Consider the following 24,262-nt stretch of genomic DNA (forward strand, 5'->3'; position numbering starts at 1 on the left):
TTTAAGGTGAGAGGGACAGAAATTTCATGAAATAATGTTTTCCTTGTTATCCTTGGGTGCACAAAATTAAGCCAGTTCTTTCAAATTCTTTGTTCCTCTCTCTCCAAGAAGAAATATGAACTATCCTTACATTTAAAGGCAATTTATTTATGTTCTCTGGTTGCATTTATAAGAAAAAAGAAATTTAGTATGTTTAGGGATGCACCATCTCAATAGAAACTGGACAAGTTTCTCACAAAGTTCTAACACTTTTTGCTTTTCCAACAATTAAATAAATGTTTGCAAGGGTTCTAAAAACAATGTGATTCTTAGCATTTTCTGCATAAATGAGAAGAACACACAAAGCATTAAGAACTATTTTATGAGTTTTGTGTTTTATGTTGTCATGACCAGACAATTCATCACCAATTTGCCAACCTGTGGGTGATAAACTCTTTGATACTTAACTACAGTTGATGCTATAGGATCAGACATAGTCTGTGGTCAGCCCTAGAATATTCAAGGCTTTTCTAGTTTGCATACCATACCATAATGAGTATCTTGCTGAGGGATACAAGAACTTGAGAATATGGACACACCAGAGTATGTTGACAAACTACTCAGAATGCTCACAATGCATTTTTGGTATAAAAATAACCAGATTCAACTTAAAAAACCCAAAGGAGTGGTAGAAAAAGATTGAAAGTATTATCCAAATCTGAGCACTAAGGAAATGATATTAGATTTAAATACAGGCTGAGCTGTTTTTTCTACATCCCCTAATCATGTCTACCACAAATCTCTTAAAACAATTTTTCTCTACTCTTTTGGTCATCAACATTTTAGGTTTTCCCCCTGACCAAAGGAATGGAGATAAAGAATTTGTGATAAGGAGAGCTGCAACCAACAGAGTTTTGAATGTTCTTCGACACTGGGTCTCAAAGCATTCTCAGGTAAGCTTTTCTTTCCATAAAGCCAAAAATGCTTGATGATATGCTGAGATCAGATTACACCTGATACACAATAGATATATTTGTCAACAGATATATAACAAACAATCTACTACCTTCACAATAAAAGAAAGATGAGATTAAATTCTGTTTTTTTGTTTATGAAAAAGAAATATAATTAAGAAAATTAAGCAATTGAAATTATAGAAATTAACAAGATAAAATCCCAAACCTATGGTAAAGAGAGAACTTTCTCCTTGTCAGAGCCCCAAAGGGTAGAGCTAGAAAGCAATTTTTGTACAAAGCAGTAATTATTTGGTATTTCTGGAACATCTTTCACTCAAAGATTTCTATGTAATTAATAATTCATTTATACTATGCACCTCTTATATGGAATAGGAAGATAATATCTATGTGGTATCTAATCTAATGGCATTAATGATGAATCTAAAAAGAAAAGCCAGGAGTCTTCCTTTCCTGTCCTATACCAGAGCCACTAGATGACATTTCCATCTTTCCTTCTTGCTATGATTTTTTATACCAATTAAGGCCATTTTTTAAAAGCAGTTTTAAAAATTTCACTCTAAATATTCTTGGCAGGATTTTGAAACCAACGATGAACTAAAATTTAAAGTTATTAGTTTTCTGGAAGAAGTTATTCATGACCCTGAACTTTTGACCCAAGAAAGAAAAGCAGCTGCCAATATTATAAGGTAATATTTTACAAACCCACTTTAGCAGGTCCCAGAGCACTTTTTGTCTGGACTCCTATTTTGGTTGAAACAGGTGACAAACTCTTTTCTTAAACTGAGAATGCTTTTGTTGTCATTCCACATATTGCTGTTAATCCGGAAATGAGTCTATTTTGGTAAGGGTGAGACCTTTGGGAATCTGAGTTCTACTTGGGTAAGTAGTCATCCATAAGCACATTCATATATGTGAGAAGACACTCTGGGCTCCTGTCCTGAGAGGATTACCATGCCCTTCCTTTATTCCTTTACATTTATCAGTTCTCTCCCATAATACAGAATCTCAAGGTTGGAAAGAGTTTGAGAGGCTATCTAGTCCAACTCTCTTCTGGCCAAGATATGTATGTATGTATGTATGTATGTATGTATGTATGTATGTATAAAGTCTTCAGCAAATAATCATCAATCCTTTGCCTTCAGATGTCTAATGAACTTCCCAAAACAGTCTGTTTTACTTTTGGACAATTCCAATTGTTCCTTTCAATAGAGGGAGATTTTTCTCTAAAAATAAATATTTGTTTAAATGGAGTCATTGAAGCTAATATCTGGGTGGTTAACTAGGTAACATCAGAATAATTTCATCATTGGTCTCTATAATTATAATTATAATTGAAGTAAATACAAAAGAATAACTGTCACAAGTGTAAGTTTCAAAATTGCAATGAAAGAAAATCAGTTAAAGAAAGTTCTTTCAGGATTTCTGGCAAAGACAGGCACTGTGCTAAGGTATCCATATATAATATAAAATAAACCTCTTAAAAGAAAGTCTATCAACAAAGCTCAAAAAAAGAAGCTAGGAGAAGAACATCTACTAACAAGGTCTGTCTTTGGGGATCATGGGTGAGTGGGGACAGAGAACAGAGAACCTGCCAAGGCAAGGTGAAAGCCAGACTAGTCTAGTATCAGCCATGGTGGTGTTGACTGTGGGAGCCACGGTCTAAGAGACAACTGGGGCATGGAGGCTTTGGCTGTGAGACTGATAGTCTGAGGCACTCCGGCAGGACTGGAGGGTGAGTTCCAGTGCAGTGAGTTGCAGACATCTATCTGCTGTGTTCCTCTAAATGGAGGACCTCAGACCCCATACTTTCACTTTAGGGAGCCTTCATACAAAAACAAACACAGTAATAGCACCCCACCCCACCTACCCCCCCATGCTCAGGCATGGGCAGCAGAACTCCCTCCCCTGTGAATAGGGAGAGTAATTACCTTGCCCCAGGGCATAGCCCACATTGATCAAGGATAAAAGTATCCAGCAGCGCTTACCCCCCCCCCAATCCAGACAAAGGGAGAGGTCCTCAAATCAAGGTCACAGACACTCCAGAGAAAGCAATGAACACCCTCTATTGGCCAGCCCACTTGGACTTATTAAACTCAGTTAGTAAAGTCTCTAAGTATCTCAACAAATGTCTGTGAACCAGCCCCTCCCTCAACACAAGATCTCAGGAAAATGAAGAAAGGCCAGCCGAAAGAGGGGTCCAAAGAAAGCTACCTAGAAGTTAAAGACCTAACTCAGAGAGATCTAAAACCTCTGAGAAGAATATGATTTGGTCTCCATCCCAGAAAGACTTCCTTGAAGAAATCAGGAAGGAGTTTTAAAATCAATTAGAAAATTTAGAACAGAAAATTAACACCTTGCAACAAGAAAACAAAACCCTGGAAAATACAATTGGACAAATGCAAAAAGAAAATAATTTTCTCAAAACCTCAATTGGTCAAATGGAAAAAACTCTTTCAAAAACAGAATTGACCAATTGGAAAAAGAGTTGCAAAAGGTAAATGAAGAAAGTTCTTCTCTAAAAAAAGAATAGAGTCTGTGGAAACTAATGACTTCATGAGACAACAAGAATCTGTTAAACAAAACCAAGAAATTGAAAAGAATGTAAGAAAATGTAAAATACCTCATCGGCAGAACCACTGACCTTGAGAATAGAACTAGGAAAGGCAACTTAAGAATCAATGGGCTCCCTAAAAATATTGAAGAAAAATAAAGCCTGGACTTAATATTACAGGATTTAGTGATAGAAAATTGCCCTGACATCATAGAACCAGAGGGCAAAATAGTTATTGAAAGAATACATCAATCCCCTCCAAAAAGGAATCCCAAAATGAAAATTCCAAGGAATATTGTGGCCAAATCCAGAACTATCAGATAAAAGAGAAAATCCTGCAAGCAACCAGAATGAAACAATTTAGATACCAAGGAGCCACAGTAAGGATTACACAGGACTTGGCTGCATCAACATTAAGGGATCAAGGGGTTTGGAATGCAATATTCTGAAAATCAAGGGAGCTAGGAATACAGCCAAGGATTCAATATCAGGCAAAACTGAGCCTTTTCTTCCAGGGGGAAAGGATAGACATTTAATGAAATATAGGAGACTTCCAAATTTTCCTGATGAAAAGACCAGAGCTTAATAGAAAATTTAAGACTTCAAACAGGAGACCCAAAAGACACATGAAAAGGTTAAAGGTGGGGGGGGGGGGTAAAGGAAAAAAGCTGCTATCCAATAAAATGAAACTAGCTATATCCCTATCTAGAGAAAGACTCTAATAAATCTTGAGAATTGTAACTCTATTAGAGAGAATACACTTAGGCAGAAGTGATGGAGACTCATGAGTTTTCTGTGATTCAGATAGAATGATTTAAAACACTACCTCCTTAAAAAGTGGGACAGTAGGGGCAGCTAGGTGGTACAGGGAATAGAGCACTGGCCCTGGAGTCAGGAGTATCTGAGTTCAAATCCAGCCTCAGACACTTAATAATTACCAAGCTGTGTGGCATTGGGCAACTTCACCCCACTGCCTTGTGGGAAAAAAATCCTAAAAAAAGAGTGGGACAGTAAAGAGACAGGAGGATGGAAGAGATTGAATGGGATAAATCTCATTACATTGAGATACAAAGGACCTACTGAAATAGAGAGGGAGAAGGGAGTATGTGAGAACCACCTGAATCTTACTCTCATCAGATTTGGCTTAAAGTTAACATAAATATACTCAGTTAAGAAACTTTTCTTACCTTTCAAGTATTAAAAGGGGGAAAGGGGAGGGGGGAGTAAAAGTGGAACTAACAGAAGGAAGGGAAGGAAGAAGGGGCAAGGTGAAAGAGGAAAGAAAGGGGAGGGGGGTTGGATAGCAGAGGGGGATTGGATACAGGAGGACAAACACACCGAAGGTGGTGGTGTTCAGAAAAAATACTGGGGAATATGAATAAAGAGGAAAAAAGGGGGAGAAACAGAGGGAAGATAGAATGGAGGGCAATAAAGTTTAGTAATTATAACTTTGAATGTGAATGGGATGAACTCTCGCTTAAAACATAAGCAAATAGCAGAGTGGATTAAAAACCAAAATCCTACAATATGCTGCTTACAAGAAACTCATTTGAAGCAGAGAGATACATATAGAGGTAAGGTAAATGGTTGGAGCAAGATATATTTTGCTTCAGCTGAAGTGAAAAAAGCAGGGGTAGCAAGCCTTTTCTCAGACAAAGCAGCTGCAAAAATAGATAGCATTAAAAGGGATAAGGAAGGAAACTACATCTTCCTAAAAGGTACCATAGACAATAAAGTAATTTCAATACTAAATATGTATACACCCAATGGCATAGCCTCCAAATTCTTAGAAGAGAAGTTGAAGGAGTTACAGGAAGACATAGACAGCAAAACTCTACTGGTGGGAGACCTCAACCTCCCACTCTCAGATTTAGATAAATCTAACCATAAAATAAACAAGAAGCAGGTTAAAGAGGTAAATAGATTGTTAGAAAACCTAGGCATGATAGATCTATGGAGGAAATTGAATGGAGACAAAAAGAAATATACTTTTTTTTCTGCAGTACATGGCACTTACACAAAAATTGACCATGTACTAGGGCATAAAAACCTAATAATAAATTGCAGAAATACAGAAATAGTGAATATATCTTTCTCAGATCATAATGAAATAAAAATAATATGCAAATTGGGCAGGGAGATATAGACCCAGAACTAATTGGAAACTAAATAACCTCATTTTAAAGAATGAGTGGATCAAACGACAAATTATAGAAAGAATTATTTCATCCTAAATAATGACAATAATGAAACAACACACCAAAACTTATGGGACACAGCCAAGGCAGCTGTCAGGGGATACATTGTATCTTTAAATGCTTATATGAATAAATAAGAGAAAGAGGAAATCAATGAACTATATATGCAACTAAAAAAATTAGAGAAAGAACAAATTAAAAATCTCCAATTAAATACCAAATTAGAAATTCTAAAAATTAAAGGAGAAATTAATAATATCAAAAGCAAGAAAACTATGGAAATAATGAATAAAACCAAGCATTGATTTTATGAAAAAAACAATAAAATTGATAAACCTCTGGTTAATTTGATTAAAAAAAGAAAGAAATCCAAATTGCTAGTATCATAAATGAAAAAGGAAACTCACCACCAATGAGGAGGAAATTAAAGTAATAATTCAGAATTATTTTGCCCAACCCTATATGAATAAATTTGATAAATCTAAGCAAAATGGATGAATATTTACAAAAAATTATGTTGTCCAGGTTAAATGAGTAAGAAATTAAATACCTAAATAATCCTATCTCAAAAAAGAAATTCAACAAGCCATTATTGAATTCCCTAAGAAAAAATATTCAGGGCCAAATGGATTCACAAATGAATTATATCAAACATATATGGAAGAATTGGTTCCAGTTCTATAGAAACTCCGGAAAAATAAGTGAAGACAGAATTCTGCCTAACTCTTTCTATGACACCAGTATCATGCTGATACTTAAACCAGGAAGAGTTAAAAACAGAGAAAATTATAGACCTATCTCCCTGATGAATATAGATGCAAAAATGTTAAATGAAATCTTAGCAAAATGATTATAAATGATATGATAATACATTATGACCAAGTAAGATTTATCCCAGGAATGCAGGATTGGTTCAATATTAGGAAACCTATCAGTATAATTAATTATATCAATAACAAACCTATCAGGAATCATATGATCATATCAATAGATGCTGAAAAAAGCTTTTGACAAAGTTAGCACCCATTCCTACTAAAAACACTAGAGAGCATAGGAATAAATGGATTGTTCCTTAAAATGATAAGCAGTATCTATGTGAAACCATCAACAAGCATTTATATGCAAAGGGGATAGGTTGAGACACTCCTAATAAAATCAGGGGTGAAACAAGGATGCCCATTATCACCACTACTATTCAATATTGTATTAGAAATGTTAGCTTCAGCAATAAGAAAAGGAAATTGGAGGAATTAGAATTGGGAAGGAAGAGACAAAACTCTCACTCTTTGCAGATGACATGATGGTATACCTAGAGAATTCCAAAAAACCATCTAAAAAAACTACTAGAAATCATTAGCAACTTTAGCAAAGTTGCAGGATATAAAATAAACCCTCATAAATCCTCAACATTTCTCTATATGACTAGCAAGATGCAGCAGAAAGAACTAGGAAAGAGAAATCCCATTCAAAGTAACTTCAGACAATATAAAATACTTGGGAGTCTACCTGCCAAGGCAGACTCAGAAACTTTTTAATAACAATTACAAAACATTTCTCACACAAATAAAATCAAATTTAAATAACTGGGCAAAATAGAAATTGCTCATGGATAGGCTGAGCTAATATAATAAAAATGACAATTCTACCTAAATCAAACTACTTATTTAGTGCCCTACCAATCAAAATTCCAAAAAATTACTTTAATGAGTTATAAGTAATAGTAAGTAAAAAATTGTTAGTGAATTCATTGGAGAAATAAAAATGTCAAGAATTTCCAGAGATTTAATGAAAAGAAAGTGACTTAGTCCTACCAGATCTAAAATTATATTATAAAGCATCAGTCATCAAAACTGTTTGGGGGCAGCTAGGTGGCATAGTGGATAAAGCACCGGCCTTGGAATCAGGAGTACCTGGGTTCAAATCCAGTCTCAGACACTTAATAATTACCTAGCTGTGTGGCCTTGGGCAAGCCACTTAACCCCATTTTCCCTGCAAAAACCTAAAAAAAAAACTGTTTGGTACTGGCTAAGAAACATAGTGGTGGATCAGTGGAACAGACTGGGTGCAATAGCAGAAAATGATTATAGTAACCTACTGCTTGATAAACCCAAAGAGCCCAGCTATTAGCGGGATAAAAACTCTCTCTTCAATAAAAACTGTTGGGAAAATTGGAAATTAGTATGGCAGAAACTTGGATTAGACCAACACTTCACACCCTATACCAAGATAAGATATAAATGATTACAGGATTTAGACATAAAAAACAATATTATAAGCAAACTAGGAGATCAAGGAATAGTTTACCTGTCAGATCTATGGAAAGGAGAAGTAGTTTATGACCAGGGAAGAGATGGAGAACATCATTAAAAACAAACTAGATAATTCCAATTACATTAAATTAAAAAAACTTTTATACAGACAAAACCACTGCAACCAAGATCAAAAGAAATGTAGTAAATTGGGAAACAATTTTTACAACTAGTACTTCTGACAAGAGGACTCATTTCTAAAATATACAGAAAACTGAGTCAAATTTTTTTTTAAATAAGTCATTCCCCAATTGACAAATGTTCAAAGGATATGCAAAATCAGTTTACAGATAAGGAAATCAAAGAGATCCATAGTCATATGAAAAATTGCTCTAAATCACTACTTTTTAGAGAAATGCAAATTAAAGCATCTGTGAGGTACCACCTCATATCTCTCAGACTGGCCAATATGACCAGAAAAGACAATGATCAATTTGGGAGGGATGTGGGAATCTGGGACACTAATACATTGTTGGTGGGGCTGTGAACTCATCCAACCTTTCTGGTAAGCCTTGACTCCAGGGCCAGTGCTCTATCCACTGTACCACCTAGCCACTCATCCAACCTTTCTGGAGAGCAATTTGGAACTACACCCAAAGGGCAACAAAAATGTGCAAATCCTTTGATCCAGCAATATCACTACTGGGTCTATACCCTGAAGAGATTATGAAAAAGGGTAAAAACATCACCTGTACAAAAAAGTTCATAGCAGCCCTATTTGTGGTAGCAAAGTATTGGAAATTGAGTGAATGTTCATCAATTAGGGAATGGCTTAGTAAACTGTTGTATGTGTATATGATGGAACACTATTGTTCTATTAGAAACCAGGAGGGATGGGAATTTGGGGAAGCCTGGAAGAATTTGCATGAACTGATGCTGAGCAAGATGAGCAGAACCAGAAGAACACTGTATACCTTATCAGCAACATAGGAGTGATGATCATCCTTAATGGACTGTTCTATCAGTGCAACAATCAGGCACAATTTTGGTGTATCTGGGATGGAGAATGCCATCTGTATCCCGAGAAAGAATTGTGGAGTTTGAACAAAGACCAAAGCATTACCTTTAATTTAAAAAAAGTTATCTTATGTAATTTTGCTATCTCTCTTACTACATTCAACTTAGATCAATGTATACCATGGAAACAATGTAAAGGCTAATAGACTGCCTTCTGTGGGGGGTGAGGGAAGGGAAGTGAGATTGGGGGGGGGGAATTGTAAAATTCAAAATAAATTAATTAATTTTTTAAAAAAAGAAAGATCTTTCAGGGACCTTGTCAGAGCAGACCTTGAAGAGATAAAAGTAAAGACATAATTAACTATGTTAATAAAGTGGTCATTTTTCTTCCTAAAGTTGAAATAGAAATATGAACCTTCCCTCTTTCTCCTGTATTCAATCTTGAATCAGCTCCAAATAGTAGCAGTTCATAGGGTCCTTCCCCTGTACAAATCCCTTCATTTCAGGAAGAAATAGCTTCATTTATTTCAGTATTCATTAGGTTAAAAGGCATAAATATTGAGAGAGAGAAAGAGAGACAGAGACAGAGACAGAGACAAAGAGACAGAGAGAGAAAGAGACAGAAACAGAGAAAGACAAAGGGAGAGAGGGAAGGAGGAAGGGAGGAAGGAAGGAAAGGAAGAAGGGAGGGAGGAAAGGAGGGAGGGAGGAAGGCAAGGAGAGGGAGGAAGGAGTGGCCCTGTGAATAGAGTACTGGGTCTTTAGGAATGAAGCCCTGAGATAAAAACCAGTTTCAGATACTTACTAAGTCTGTGGTCCTGAACAAATCATTTAACCTTTCTGTACCTCGGTTTCATCATTTGTAAAATGGGGGTGATTAGAGAACCTATTTCCCAGGGTTGTTTTGAATATATAATAAAATAATATTTGTGAAGTACTTAGCACAGTGACACAAACAGAACAGGCACTTAAATATTCATTCCTTCCCTTCTTCCCTTTTTTGTCTTCTCATTGTCTTCTAGATGCTTCTCTGCCTCTTCATTTCCACTGTCACCAACCTAATCCAAAGTTTCATCATCTTATGCATCTTATCCATCATCTGTATCCATCTCCTAGTCATTATATTTACCTCCAGTCTCCCTCCCCTCTTCCTCCAAAGCATGCATATTGCACATTACTGCAGACTAACCTTTCTAAAATACCATTTTAATCATGTCATTGCCCTGCTCAAAAGCATACATTGACTGCCTTTTGCCTCCTATATGAAGCAATTCTTCTGCCCAGCTTTCAAGTCTCTCCTAATTTGTTGTCATTTTTATCTGTCCAATCTTATCCTCCTTTTCCACACAAACAATCCAGTCCCCTATTTGCCTTTAATAGCTTTTCCACTTTTCCCATTCTTTTCTGCTGTCCCAAGATTAACCATCTTTCAAAATCTACCTCTTCTAAAAAAATTCCAGCAACATAGACATTTTTCTCTCACTTTTGCCATCTTTAGAGCACAATTTAATGCTTTATCAAAGACTATATTACTTCACTCATAGTTCTACAAATGTTTATTTATTCTGCTTATGTAGATTATAAACTCTGTAGACAGAAATATTTTAGACTTCTTTTGTTCTTATGCTTGATAAATATTTGTTGTTTGTTTGATTGGTTGATTAGAAGCAGATAGTTATATAACAATTTGATTTTACCTTTGTCATGCCCTAGGACTTTGACACAGGAAGACCCAGGAGACAATCAGATCACACTGGAGGAGATCGTACAGATGGTAAATCCTGTTTTCATAATACATTTATAATGTGCAGAAGTTGCTCTTCAACTTACTCTAGCTCTTCATTTACCTGCCCCAAGTTCCCCAAAATAATTTTGGAGTTGGACTTCAGTGTTAGCAGACAGTCTCAGGTTTAGTCAGGATTACAAAATAAGGAAATTGATCGTCCACAAACTACCATTACCACTTTCCTCCTGGGGAAGGAAGATCAGTGTCTCATGTCGTTCCAGGATGTCCAGTCAAGGAGAAAGGAAATGTGATAAATCCTATTATTATTCCTGAAAACTGGAATAGGGAAAAGATAATGCTTAAACCTAAAGAATTTATTATTAATGGTAGGATTTAAGTCTCAATAGGAGAGATTATTTTGAGAAAATTCTTTAATTGTTATCTGCCTATATTCTATGATCTGCTTCTTCTGCCTCAGATTAAATCACTAGGCAACCATCTAGCTTAGTTCACTCATGTTCAATTCATGTTCAATTCAATTGTGATTTTCTTGTCAAAGATATTGAAGTAGTTTGCTATTTCCTTCTCCACTTCATTTTACAGATGAGGAAACTAGGGCAAAGAGGATTAAATGAGTTGACTAGGGTCACACAGCTAGTAAGTGTCTGAGGCCAGATATGAATTCAGGAAAATGAGTCTTTCTGACTCCAGGCTCTATCCAGTGCACTACCTGACTATCCTTTTCCTAGAAAAAGGGCTTATCAATGGAAAGCAAATAAATCATTGGGAGGCATGAAGAGTCAAGCCCAATGGAACTCATTTTCCAAGATGGCAAAATTGCCTCTAGTTTGTAAAAGTTAGTTACCATGAGGATATATAAATTGTCATGTTGAACTGGATCTAGCCCATTTCATCTTTACTTTCCTCATCCCTATTTTGCCAAAAGTAAACCATCTCAGTGGTACATTTTTCAGGGTTTTCTACTGAAGAGTTTTCCTGAGATGCTAAACCATAATGGATTGTACTAGATGGGCTATTTTAATACAAACCAGACACATGAATTATGTTATACTAATTCACCCTTTCACTAGCCAAGGTTATAATTTTTAGGTTTCCAATCTCTTCTATGTAATCTTTTTTTTCCTTTTCTTTCTTTTTTTTCTTTCTCTTTTTTTTTTTTTTTTTTTTTTTTTTTTTTTTTTGAGGTTAGGGCTCTCTTACTCACCCAAGGAAGAAGTACTGAACCACACAGGATTCAATCCCAATGCTGATTGGTATATAACTTTACCCAGCTCTGTTTTCCTACCTGGGTCTAGTTTTTTTCCCTCCCAATAATTTACCTCATAGATAAATCTTTCTACTTCCAGTTGTCATGCCAAATAATTCTTCTTATTGTGGCAACGAAACTTCTCTATGTCCAGGGTCAAGGCTGAGAAGATCAAAACATTCTGTTCTATAGGGGCATAGAAAGAAGGACAAAGTTATCCCCCTCCATAGCCAGAAGACCAATTTTTAGGCCATTTCCAAAATGAGAATTTAATCCAAGACTCTGCTTTATGTCATCCTATTCAACTCTGAAATGAAATCACCATTGATTTTGCAGTGAAGTACTCTTATACTTGTAACAGAAGACTTCCCCAAAGTTACCCTCAAGTTCTTTTTTAAGCTTTTTTGTTTGTTTAGTTGGGATTTTTCTGTTTTTTGTTTTGGGGTTTTGGGGGGCTTTTGGCCATGGGGTTAATTGACATGCCCAAAGTCACAGCTCTAGGTGATAATTAAATGTCTTAGGTTGCATTTGAATTCAGGTTCTCCTGACTTGAGTCAGGACTCTCTCCACTGCACCACCTAGCTGCCCCTACCTTTAAGTTTTAAAAAAAGTCTCTTGTCCTGTAGATCTTCTAGAACAGAATGTTTGCCAAAGACTTTGCTTTCTTTCCTTGTTGCTTCAATGGTCACTAAAGCAGTGTTCATTCAAGAAAGTAACAAAATGTTCCATAATTTTAGTTCATAAGCAAACTATTAGATAGGATCAAATATTGGGATCACCTCTCAAATTCTGTTTTTCCCTCACCAATTTGTAGAAATTAACTCTGAAACTTAAAATCATTTTTTATAACTATCATAAATGCATTGGAAATTATCATTGTAATGCTATATGATTACTTAAAGGTAGCACAAATGCTTCCTAAATGAGAAAGAGATTTTTCCTTTATGTGGGTTGGGGTTCCCTATTCATACTCTTGTTCACATTTCGGTGCCCTAAAGGCAGAGCATGAGAGCACCTGTAGCTCAATCTTCATGACTGAACAGAATATTTGCTTTGCATCTCTCCCTTTTTTCCAACCTGGTGACCTGCTCCAGATGATTTAGGACAAAGGACCCTGAAACTCCTTCATAGTTTATTACTTCTTTCTCAATCTTAAAAATATTATTTTGCTCTTACTTCTCTTTCAATTTTGTCTTTTAATAGTTTCCCAGGCTACCTGTGAGAGGAATTGGGTTTTAGTATGAGCTGTTTCTTTTTCAATAGTTCTGGGATTAAGCCAGAGATTTAGTAATATAGTATGAGTTGTTTCTTCTTCAGTATGGGTTTTAGCATGAGATGTTTCTTTTTCAGTAGCTCTGGGATTGAGCCAGAGATTTAGTAATATTTTCTGAGCTGTTTCTTCTTCAGTAGCTCTGGGACTGAGCTTCAGTAATGACAGAAGAGGTTTCCAATAATCTAAACTTGATATTTACTTTGTTACTCCCTACATCCTACACTCAATCATCAGTCATCACATTACTAACTAATTTCAAGGCATTTTTTGCAACCTTTAGAAAAGTTGGACAGAACCGCACAATAATCATGTCAACAGCATCAATTCCCACAATTGCCCTATATGTGCATTTGGGCAACTCAGGCAATGTTAAGTACAAATAAGTCCAACACTATTATTAACTGGTCTTTTCAAAATATAGTATCATATATCCTGGACACAGTACCTTTGTGGAACCAATAATCCCATGTTAGGGAACACTCACTGTTCATTTATGTGATTGTTACTATTTATCTATATAATAAATATGAACAGCAAAGTTTACAGTGAGTAGATAAGAACTGATTTTACAGTTACTTTAAGTCGTCACTTCTGAAAACCAAAAGTTGGAAAAGGGAATGTTTGTCTATAATCTCATTGATACTATATCTGTATCAATTGTGGTGAATGAAAAATTCAAGAGACAGTTTCTGAATAATTAATATCAGTTTATTAACTAAGATAGCTAATAATCAATTAATTGATTGTCAATTGTTTCTCTTAGTTACTAAAAACATATAATGGAGATACTGAATGCCTTAAATATATTTTGAAAGGGAATGCCCCTCATAGGAGAAATCAACCTGAATAGTAAACTTTAAAAGAAATGATGAGCTAAAAGTCTTCAGCTCCTCCTGATGAAATCATAATCATCAGACAAAGCCACTTCTAAAATTCTGGACAGGGAATCCGCTTCCACCCAGGCCCACTCTGGTTGGTTTTATCCTTCTTGATCTGGGTCATTCTAAATTCCAATGGAGGAAAACAATGACATGGGCCTGTTTCCCAAGGGAAATTAACTTCTAGCCTGGGCAAACTAAGGAAACCTAATAACCCTAAGCTTTCCCCATTAATCCCACCAAAGAAACACAATGTACCTGAAATCCTTCACCTGACTTATGTCCTCATCCATCTTATAAAAACACAATGTTAAGGTTGCAAAGATAGTTGTTACTGATCCCAAGGCAATAAAAGTAGCTAGTAGCAAGCATTTATACAGCACTTTAAAGTTTGCAAAACACATTATCTCAGTTGATCTTCACATCAACTCTTGTGAAGTAGGTACTATTTTTATACCCATTTTACAGAAAACTGAAGTACAAAAAAGTGACTTGCCCAGAATTACACAGTTACTAAGTGTCTGATAATAGATATGAACTAAGGTCTGCCTGACCACAAATCCAGGACTGTATGCAACATTCATCCCTCACTGCTTATCTTTAGTATTCCAAGAATTTCAGAATTGAAGGCTTTCTAGTCCATTTAAAACCCACTCTTCAAGAAGCCATCCACATTCTGCCAGATTATAATATGGAAGGGAGCTCATTATCTCCAAAGGTAGCCTCTTCTGTTTCTGAGCAACTCTAAATGTTAGAAAGTTTTTCCTGTGAAAAGCCTAAATTTGTCCTTTTTACTACTTCCACTAGTTATTTGATGTTCTGTCCTCCTGGAGATGGGCAGAACAAATTAAAGCACCCTTCTCAGTGTGAGTCCTTCAAATACTTAAGGACATTTTTCCTTGACATCTCTTCTTCAGGCTGAATGTCCTTAGTTTCTTCAGTCAGATGCTTATATAGCATGAACTTTAGTTCCTTATCCATATGGATTGTCTTTCTCAAGCTACCAATGAATGGTTTTTGTAATTTAAAAAACTGGTTTCCAGAGCTGAACAAAATATTCCCTATATGTCACAATGTCTCATATGTCATTGTATTAAACCAACTGTTGACCCTTTTATTTAGGTTGAAGGAGTAAGAGCAGAACCCTTTGAAAACCACTCTGCTTTGGAAATAGCTGAACAGCTAACTCTACTGGATCACCTTGTCTTTAAGAAGATTCCATATGAGTAAGTGCCTATAATTCCCCCTTGAGGATGCATTTGATCCCCTTTCACATGCTGGTTTTGGAAGTTTGTCAGAGAATATGAAGCAATTCAAGATAAATTTTCTAAAACAATACAAAAAAATTCCATTGTGATGAAAAATTGTACATGCTATAGCTTAAAAATAGAAATGGGGGGATGCTCTGACTTTTTTTATCTTTTATGATTTATTGATTTATTTTCACATTACTACAATAATCTTGTGAAAGTAAACATAATCCCCCCCCCAAAAAAAAAGATAGAGACCTCAAGAAAAGTAAAGTGAGAGAAAAAAATAGTATTTTTCAGTCTGTGTTCAGATACCATCAATGCTGTCTCTGGGATGGGTTGCATGCTTTATCATAAGTTCATCAGAGAAATTGCTTCAATATTTTTTCTATTATTATTGTTAACTATAGTTCCCTACATTCTATTCCCCCCTACTCCTATCTATTCTATTCTCTCTCTTCTTTCATCCTGCCCCTCTTCAAAAGTGTGTTGCATCTGACTATCCTCTCCCATGATCTCCCCTCTCTTCTCTCATCTACCACCCCCTCCCCTCCCCCATCCCCTTTCTCTCATCCCTTTCCTCTCTTTTTTTCCTCGGGGGTAAGATAGATTTCTATATCCTATTGAGTATGTATGTTATTTTCTTTCTGAGCCATTTCCAATGAGAATGAAGGCTCACTCATTCCCCCTCACCTTCCTCCCACCTTCCTTTCCATGCCGAAAGCTTTTTCTTGACTCTTTTATGTGAAATATATATTGGGCTCTGACTTTTCTACCAAACTTGCCTAAAGTTCTCACACACACAAACACACACACACACACACACTCATTCAGTGCTTGTCTCCTTTCCCCCTTCTCAGTGGTTTCCACTAGCCCAAAATGGAAGATAATAGCAAATGACCAATCCAGAAAAAGTCCAAAGCCATTCTCCATGATCGAAGCATATGCTATGAACTGTTATGAGACATTTTCTCAATATTTTCACTTTTCTGCTGTTCCCTCAGAGGCAAAGACTTTAAATCTCTGAACCTGACTTCACTGCTTCAATAACTGCTAAGGTCAGAGAAGTAGAGCAAGGCTTAACTCTTGTCAGGCACATCTTTTATTCAACAATATAAACCTCATATTCCATCCCAGAGACATAGAAATTCTCCAGGCTGACAAAACTACACTCCATACTAGGGCTGTCAAACTCAAATAGAAATGGAAACCACTAAGCCATACACAAAGATTCCTTGGAACTGTATATTGACTAAGTAATAAAATATAATATTATCTATGTTTATTGTATTTTTATTTATTTCATTAAATATTTCCCAATTACATTTTAATCTGGTTCAGGCAGCACTCTAGACTATCAAGCAATCTATGAGTCAGGTGTTTTTGACCACTCTGCTCTATTCCATCCACTTACCACCTTCCCAGCCTGTGACTTTTGATACGATGTGTCTATACTCTGGAGATTTCACAGAAATAAGAATCAGATAGAAAACATGGACTTTTTTGACTGTTTCCTATCAAGTTTCAAAGTTTCCACATTTTGAAAATAATGATATATCTTAGACATATTATGTGGCAGTTCCTATCGATTTATTCTCTTTATAGAGAAAAAACTTTCTACCAACTCTCGTTTGTGATGATTTCTCTTGCCCATAGCAAGTTGGCCTGGTCATTCTAATGACCAATATAGAACCACTAATTTTAGATTCCCATAACCAATAGTAACATCTGAAGACAGTGAAATAGCATAAAATATATGTGTAAACCAAGTTGATGTAAATCTAGTAAGTAATGGGAACCCAAAAAAATATTTCTAGCCCTAAACTATGAGATGTATAATTTCTCTCACAAAACATATCCTCTTCATCTCACTACTTGTATGCATGTTATTGGAGTTCTTGAAAAGTAAACATTAATATAGTTTAAGGAAGGGAACACTTCTAACTTTAATAGAGTATTTTAAGGAATCAGGAAAAATAAGTTTCTTGGTACTAGAGCCAAATATTGGATTGCTTATCTTACTATTAACATACAGATAAGGTTTGGGAATCTGGTTGGTTTTTTCCTGATTTGGAGTATTTTAGTTTCAGTTAAAATTTGGGGATTCTTTTTAGAATATGGTTCAGGATTATTTGATCTTTTCCATAACATATCACATTTTTTTGTCAGTCCAGACATATAATTTCATTGGTAACAGAAATTTCATTCATGTCAGCAGGTTGAGTAATTTGTAATTGTAAAGAGTTGCCTAGTGCCAGAAAAGCTTGTAGTGTATTGCCAGAGTTATACAACCATTCAGTTTTGGAAGGACCTAAAGCTAGGTTATCTTGACTCAAAGACTTCAGCACTGCCTCTCAAAGAAAACTTTTTTAATGAAGAGTTTTATCTTCTTTCCTCATTCAGAAAAATCTTTTAAGACTCAATAATTTGATTCCACAGAGATTTTAGTATCAGGTGGATTCAAATGAGGTAATGTATATTTTAAAAAGCACTTTACAAACCTTCGAATACTAATATTGTTCAAAACTAAACACGTCTTAAGATAGGTATATTAAAGAAGTCAAAAATTATATATGAAAAAATTATTTGTATTTTTCAAGTATTAAAATGAAGATGAATCAAGTTTCTTAGCCCATCATGCAAAACTTGAGGTTTGTGGAGTTCTTTAGAAGTAGTAGGGAAGCTTACTGGTCCTCATCTGTATAATGTTCATCACTAAGGCCCCTTCCAACATTCATAGTCTAGGTCCTTCTGTGAAGTTAGTAGTCATCTAATTAACTTCATATGCTTATTTTATTGAAAAACAATAAACAATAAAACAATCCCATTTTCCTATTTTTTTATTTAATAAATGATCACAGTACTCTATGCCTTAGGCTTCCAAAAATACCTGATTTGCTAGGTGATTTGCTAGGCTGATATCAAATGTAAAATTTATCTATAAGAAAATATCAAATGTGAGGTTTGAAATAGCATCAGGCATTTCTGCAGAGTAAAACAGGAATTTCAAGGAAATCTCAAAGAGCCATTGTTTAATTATAAATAGTTTTATTATGAGAAATATATAAGTAATTAAAAAGTTTTATTATAAGTGGTACTGTACTTTCTCTCCACTCTGTGTATACATGTGTCCAAGTTGTCTATGTATGCAGTAACCAAATTCAGCTATGATTAAATATGATTAATCCTTACCTTTATCTTTGTCATTCTTAGAGAATTTTTTGGACAAGGTTGGATGAAGGTTGAAAAGAATGAAAGGACTCCTTATATCATGAAAACTACCAAGCATTTTAATGATGTAAGTTTAGAACTGGTGGTAACTTTCTACTCTATGTTCCCCTTTGTTTTTGTTAGAAATTTGATTGGGAATTTCCTTTGGAGTTCCTTCCCAGATCCCCATAAACTTTATAGGAGAAACAGAAACTTTTGCCTCCTTTGACCACTGAGATTAACTACAAAGAATGTGATCCTATTGGCTTAATTACATCATTTAAAATAAAGAAAGTCTCATTATCTATTGCCCTATTATGTCTTTAGAAAGTTTCAACTTAAAAAAATATCAGATTCTTTTCTTTCCATATACATACTTCTAAGAAGCCTTAGCCTTCTGGAATTTATATCACAAAAGTCAGATCTTCAGATAAACTTTTTAAAACATCTATCTAAATCTATCTAAATCTAAAATTTCTGTAATGATTTGGAAGAAAGAAAATAAATGTTTATTAAGTATCTGCCAGCATGTGCTAAACCCTTTTCAAATATTTTCTCATTTAATCCTTACAACAACCCTGGGAGTTAGGTGCTTTTAATATTTCCATTTTTAGTGTTAAGGAAACTGAGGCAAACAGATTCAATGTTTCACCCAGGGTCACACAGCTTATAGGTGTCCAAGGCCAAATTCAAACTCAAGTCTTCCTAATTCTGGGTCTGAGGCTCTATTCACTGAGCCACCTTAGTTTCCTAGGTCAAGTTATTCATTGGATAACATCAGGAAAACCTAGGTTCAATTTCTTGACAGCTAGGTGGTACAATGGATAGAAAAACCAGATGCCAAATCTAAAACTTAGTTGATTTGACAAAGAGTTATGTAAAGATATTCTCCATTTTTTTCTACTTGAAACTACTAAATAAATAAATGAATTATTGAAAGAAATATTTATTAAGTGCTTGTTAGGAGCAAAGCACTGTACTAAGTACTGGAGATATAAAAAGAAAATCAATACAGTCTTTGCTCTCAAGGAGGTCACATTCTAATCAGGGACACAACACACTTGGAAGGTTTCAGCAAAAGTCACATGGGAAATTCTCAGGGTCTTTATGGTGAAACAGCAAAGCAGATGGTAGTGCCTTCTCTTTAATATCACTATTCCCAGGGTTGCTGGGAAGTCTGAGGGGAGCCAGCAATCAAGGTTGGAATAGTATTCAGACTTGTCTAGCACATGCTACCTTCTCTCTCTCTCTCTCTCTCTCTCTCTCTCTCTCTCTCTCTCTCTCTCTCTCTCTCCTCTCTCTCTCTCTCTCTCTCTCTCTCTCTCTCTCTCTCTCGGTACCTTACTTCATGAGTTAAACTGGCTTGCCTGTCCTGTGTATGTCACTTGGTTGCCATTTCTCCACAGATATTGCTTTTCCGGATCATGGCTATGAAAATTAGCTAGACTGGGAGCATGAATGTTGGTCTGAGGGTACTGCTACTCCATGATTCTTATGTCTTTCTATATGCCCATTACTAGCAATTGTTACTGGTGGTGATGAGAAAGATGGGACCCTCTCCACAAGGATTTCTCTCCTCAATGATGGCTATGGAGGTTGAGCTACCAGCAAATCTGATAATTTAAGGATAATTTAATCTGAGACTCTTGGATTCAAGGTTTTAGGATAAACAAATCAGAGTCTGAAGGAAGATGGTTGTCAAAATGGTGGTGGTGACCTGGCTTCTCTCTCAGAGTTCCTTGCTGTTTCAATCAAGTTTAACTCTCCTGTCCATAAGATTTTTCACCACTTCATACTTGCCCATACTTTGATTTCCATTATTGTCTAGGAAACCAAAAGCATATGCAACTGGGCATAGGCTTGACATCATTTGATGGAAATATATCATAAGATCCTTTCTCCAAAAACAAAACATGCAAAAACTAGCACTGCCTTAATTCTGAAGTGCCAGATATCAGAGTTCACAGTGGATCTTTTGGTTTTGGTTTTTGTTTTTATTTTACTGAAAAGAAATGCCTCCAAAAAAAACTTCAGGTTATAAAAGTTAGTGACAACAAGAATCAGGAGTTAATATCAACACTACTCTTATTATATCAATATATAAAAATCCAATAGTAGAAACATACTGATTATTGGACTGGCCATTCCTTGAGACCTCTGAGATAGAAAATGATTTCTTTCCTTTACCACTTCCTCTCCAAGGAGCCATGTTTAATTATAAATAGTGCTGTACTTTCTTTTTACTTCGTGTATACATATGTTTTAGACTATGTATGCAGTTCCCAAATTTAGATAGCACCCAGTATTGTCACAATCTGCCATACAGAACTTCATATTGGAAGAGGATTCAAAAGTTTTCTAGTCCAACTCATGCCTGAAAACAAATTTCTTCTATAGAAAAATCTGATCATTGTTCATCCAACCATCTTTTAGAAGTTCTCCAGTAAAGGAAGGTCTCTGTTTCTTAAGGCAACCTTATTCCACTTTGGGGCAGTTATAGTTGTTTGGATCTTTTTTCCTTATCAATTCTGAATCTCCCTCTCTATAGCTTTTACCCAGTGTTCATTTCTGGGGACAAGTAGAAAAGTCTAATGTCTATTCTATACATCTGCCTTTCAGATGCTTAAAGAAAGCCCATCCCCACATTTTTCTATGTATTAAAAAAGAATAGATAAAAATAAATTGGGGTCATTATCCACATCCCAAAATAAGTCACATTTTTTTTCAGATTCTCTTTTTAGAAATTTCCCTGGTATTCTTAAATGCTAATTAATAGACACATTAATTGATAATATGAAAGAGGGAAATTCAAAGTAGAATTGCTGAAAGTTAATTTATAACATTGTAAAAGTATTATTGGCATGTCACTGAGAAAATTCAATTTAATTTTAAAAAATAAAAATTGCATACTATTTTTATATTTTTATAGTGGAAAGAATATTAGACTGAGTAAGAGGCAAAAGACATGGGATGTAGTCTCACATCTGCCACTTATTAGCTAGGGAAACTTGGGGAAGAAATTTAACCTTTTTAGGTCACAGTTTTCTCAACTGTTATATAAGACAGATGGACTAGATGATTTTTAAAGGTCCCTTTCAGCTCCAAAACCTTATAAGAAATTTCTGTTTGTAAACAAACTTCCAATCCCTTTTATTTTATTTAAATGATGTTTCTGGGTCATTTTGTTTTGTTTTTTTTCCCCCAAAGATCAGTAACCTGATAGCTTCAGAAATCCTCCGGAGTGAGGATGTCAATGCTCGAGTTAGCGCCATTGAAAAATGGGTGGCTGTGGCTGACATCTGCCGATGCCTACACAATTACAATGCTGTCTTAGAAATCACTTCCTCCATGAACCGCAGCGCAATCTTCAGACTGAAGAAAACATGGCTGAAAGTCTCTAAACAGGTATGAGGAGATTGTTCTATATCTTTGCAGAGTTCCATTTAATGGAGATGATAGAAGTCTGAAACTCTGAACATTATTTATTGTGTAATTTACTTTATAATAGGCCTACCCTAAATATAAGTGATACCCCCAAAAAAATGAGATCTACATTAAAGGAAAATAATATACAAGTTTACTTTGAAAACTATCATAGACTATCCTTAAATAAGATTTGGACAATATTAGATGAAAAATGGTTGCTATGTAACAAGAATAGTATTATCTCTGTGTAAACCAAGATGAAAAAGGTAATTTTGTAGGAGAAAACAATTCATTCATGTAAAATGAAATATCTTTTCCCAGACATCAAGTGACAACTCCCTGGAATAACTACCTGAGAAAGGTACCACCTGTGATAAGTAATACAGCTCATACGAATGAGTACTTACTTACCTTTCCATGATGATTTTATTTCCTTTTGATTGATCATAGGTTTTCCCATTCTACCATTTAATTACAATATTTACATAGTGTCAATAAATAATTTTTCCCAATATGCTGCATAAGACAATACAATGAGAATGGAAGGGCTTTCTGGAGGATAACATACCAGATCAGCAAGAACTGGTGCTAGGTTCTAGATATCACTTGTTCTTTACCTTCCCTTTCTAAGTCATTCTTGTAACAAAGGACACTGCTCCAGGAGTGAACTTTTAGAAGGGAGTCGATTTCCAATGATCCTTGCAGATTCCAAATTTTATTAATAAAATATCAACCAGGTCCCATCAATGGTAAGATTGTTTTTGATAGCCATTTAGTAAAAGACTGAAATTCAGGTAAGACTTTTATCCATTCAAGACAGATATTAAATCTGCCTTTGATGTTAAAGCAGGGGGGAGGGGACTGAAAGACAACTGTCCTTAGAGTCTAGAAGATTCTAGTCCTGCCTCTGCCTTACAGGGGTTATGTGACCTTGGAACTACAAGTTTCCAGTCTGTATCAATAGAAGTTCCTTAGTGATCATCCTTATACTGATAAAATCACAATTCTCATTTTTTAAAAATGAATGTGTCTAGGGGCGACTAGGTGGCATAGTGGATAGAGCACAGGGCCTGGAGTCAGGAGTACCTGAGTTCAAATCCAGCCTCAGACACTTAATAATTACCTAGCTGTGTGGCCTTGGACAAACCGCTTAACCCCATTTGCCTTGCAAAAAAAAATGCATGTGTCTGTATCTTACATAGGTAAGCTACAGATATATATATATATATATATATATATATATATATACACATTTAAGGAAGTGGGACCTGGGACCCTATTAGAGAAGAAAATTGCCCAAGATATAAAGATGTTCCCTTAGATCTTTCTACTCACTTACATGCCTTTAATAAATGATTGCTTTTAGCACATGGTAGTGACTTATATGATTGAATGTATATTTCCAAAATGAGCAATTTAATGCCCTCCATATGGGAAGATCAGTTCTATTAACAATTACAATTCTATCATATATTTGTCTATGTTGTTTCTTTGGTCAAAGAGGAAGGAAGAACAATGCATATTCCCTGCAGGATGCTTTATTGATCTCATTCGGTAAAAAGCTACATCATTTCTAAGGCTTCTTCAATATCTACCAGGTGTGAAAGGTTGGTAGTGTTCCTCACTACTGTACAGGTGGGAATGCAAAGAGACATAAAGCAAATTACAGTTTATAGATGGCAAGACTTAAGGTAGATCTCATAACCCCTTAGTTTCTGATTTTTATCTCATTTTCATAATATACACATGTTAAGCCATATTAAAATATTTATAGTAGTCAATAACTCACCTTGACAAATCATTTCAATGTTGACAATAATGCTTTCTTCATAATAATCAACTAGGTAATCTAAGTATCACTCTCCTCATTTTACAGATGAGGAAACTGAGATTCTTACAGATTAAGTGATTTGCCCATGATCTCAAAGCCAGTAAGTGTCTGAAGTGGGATTTGAACCCAGGTCTCCCAGTTCCGGGTTAGGCCAGTATGATATCCACCACACAATACTGTTATGTCAAACTTATGGCATTACAATTCTACCACATAGCAATTATTAACAATTCACTTTGCATCATAGAAAAGCAAGTGTTTATTGCCTTTTGAAAAACTGGGGAATCATAGTAGAGAAATATTATATTTGAAGATATGGGTTGGGTATCTCTAAAGAAATATGACTAGATCATGTATTATGAAGACTGAAATTTCTTCTGTACCTACCTAGCTCCCAGGCAAAGTTCTGATTTCTTTTGATGAATAACAG

General features: G+C 35.4%; 1 protein-coding gene across 2 annotated transcripts in view; it reads left to right on the forward strand.

Annotated features, from left to right (window-relative positions):
* RASGRF1 (Ras protein specific guanine nucleotide releasing factor 1) overlaps positions 1-24,262 on the forward strand; it is a 212,815-nt gene that overhangs the window by 170,216 nt on the left and 18,337 nt on the right. For both annotated transcript variants that reach the window (XM_074231921.1, XM_074231920.1), the window contains 6 exons: positions 826-932; positions 1,530-1,642; positions 10,685-10,745; positions 15,238-15,341; positions 18,579-18,663; positions 21,783-21,980. In XM_074231921.1, the coding sequence (XP_074088022.1) occupies positions 826-932; positions 1,530-1,642; positions 10,685-10,745; positions 15,238-15,341; positions 18,579-18,663; positions 21,783-21,980 (668 nt within the window). The remainder of the gene's footprint in view (positions 1-825; positions 933-1,529; positions 1,643-10,684; positions 10,746-15,237; positions 15,342-18,578; positions 18,664-21,782; positions 21,981-24,262) is intronic.

This window comes from Macrotis lagotis, chromosome 4 (genome assembly GCF_037893015.1).
Source record: "Macrotis lagotis isolate mMagLag1 chromosome 4, bilby.v1.9.chrom.fasta, whole genome shotgun sequence".
Classification (NCBI taxonomy): domain Eukaryota; kingdom Metazoa; phylum Chordata; class Mammalia; order Peramelemorphia; family Peramelidae; genus Macrotis; species Macrotis lagotis.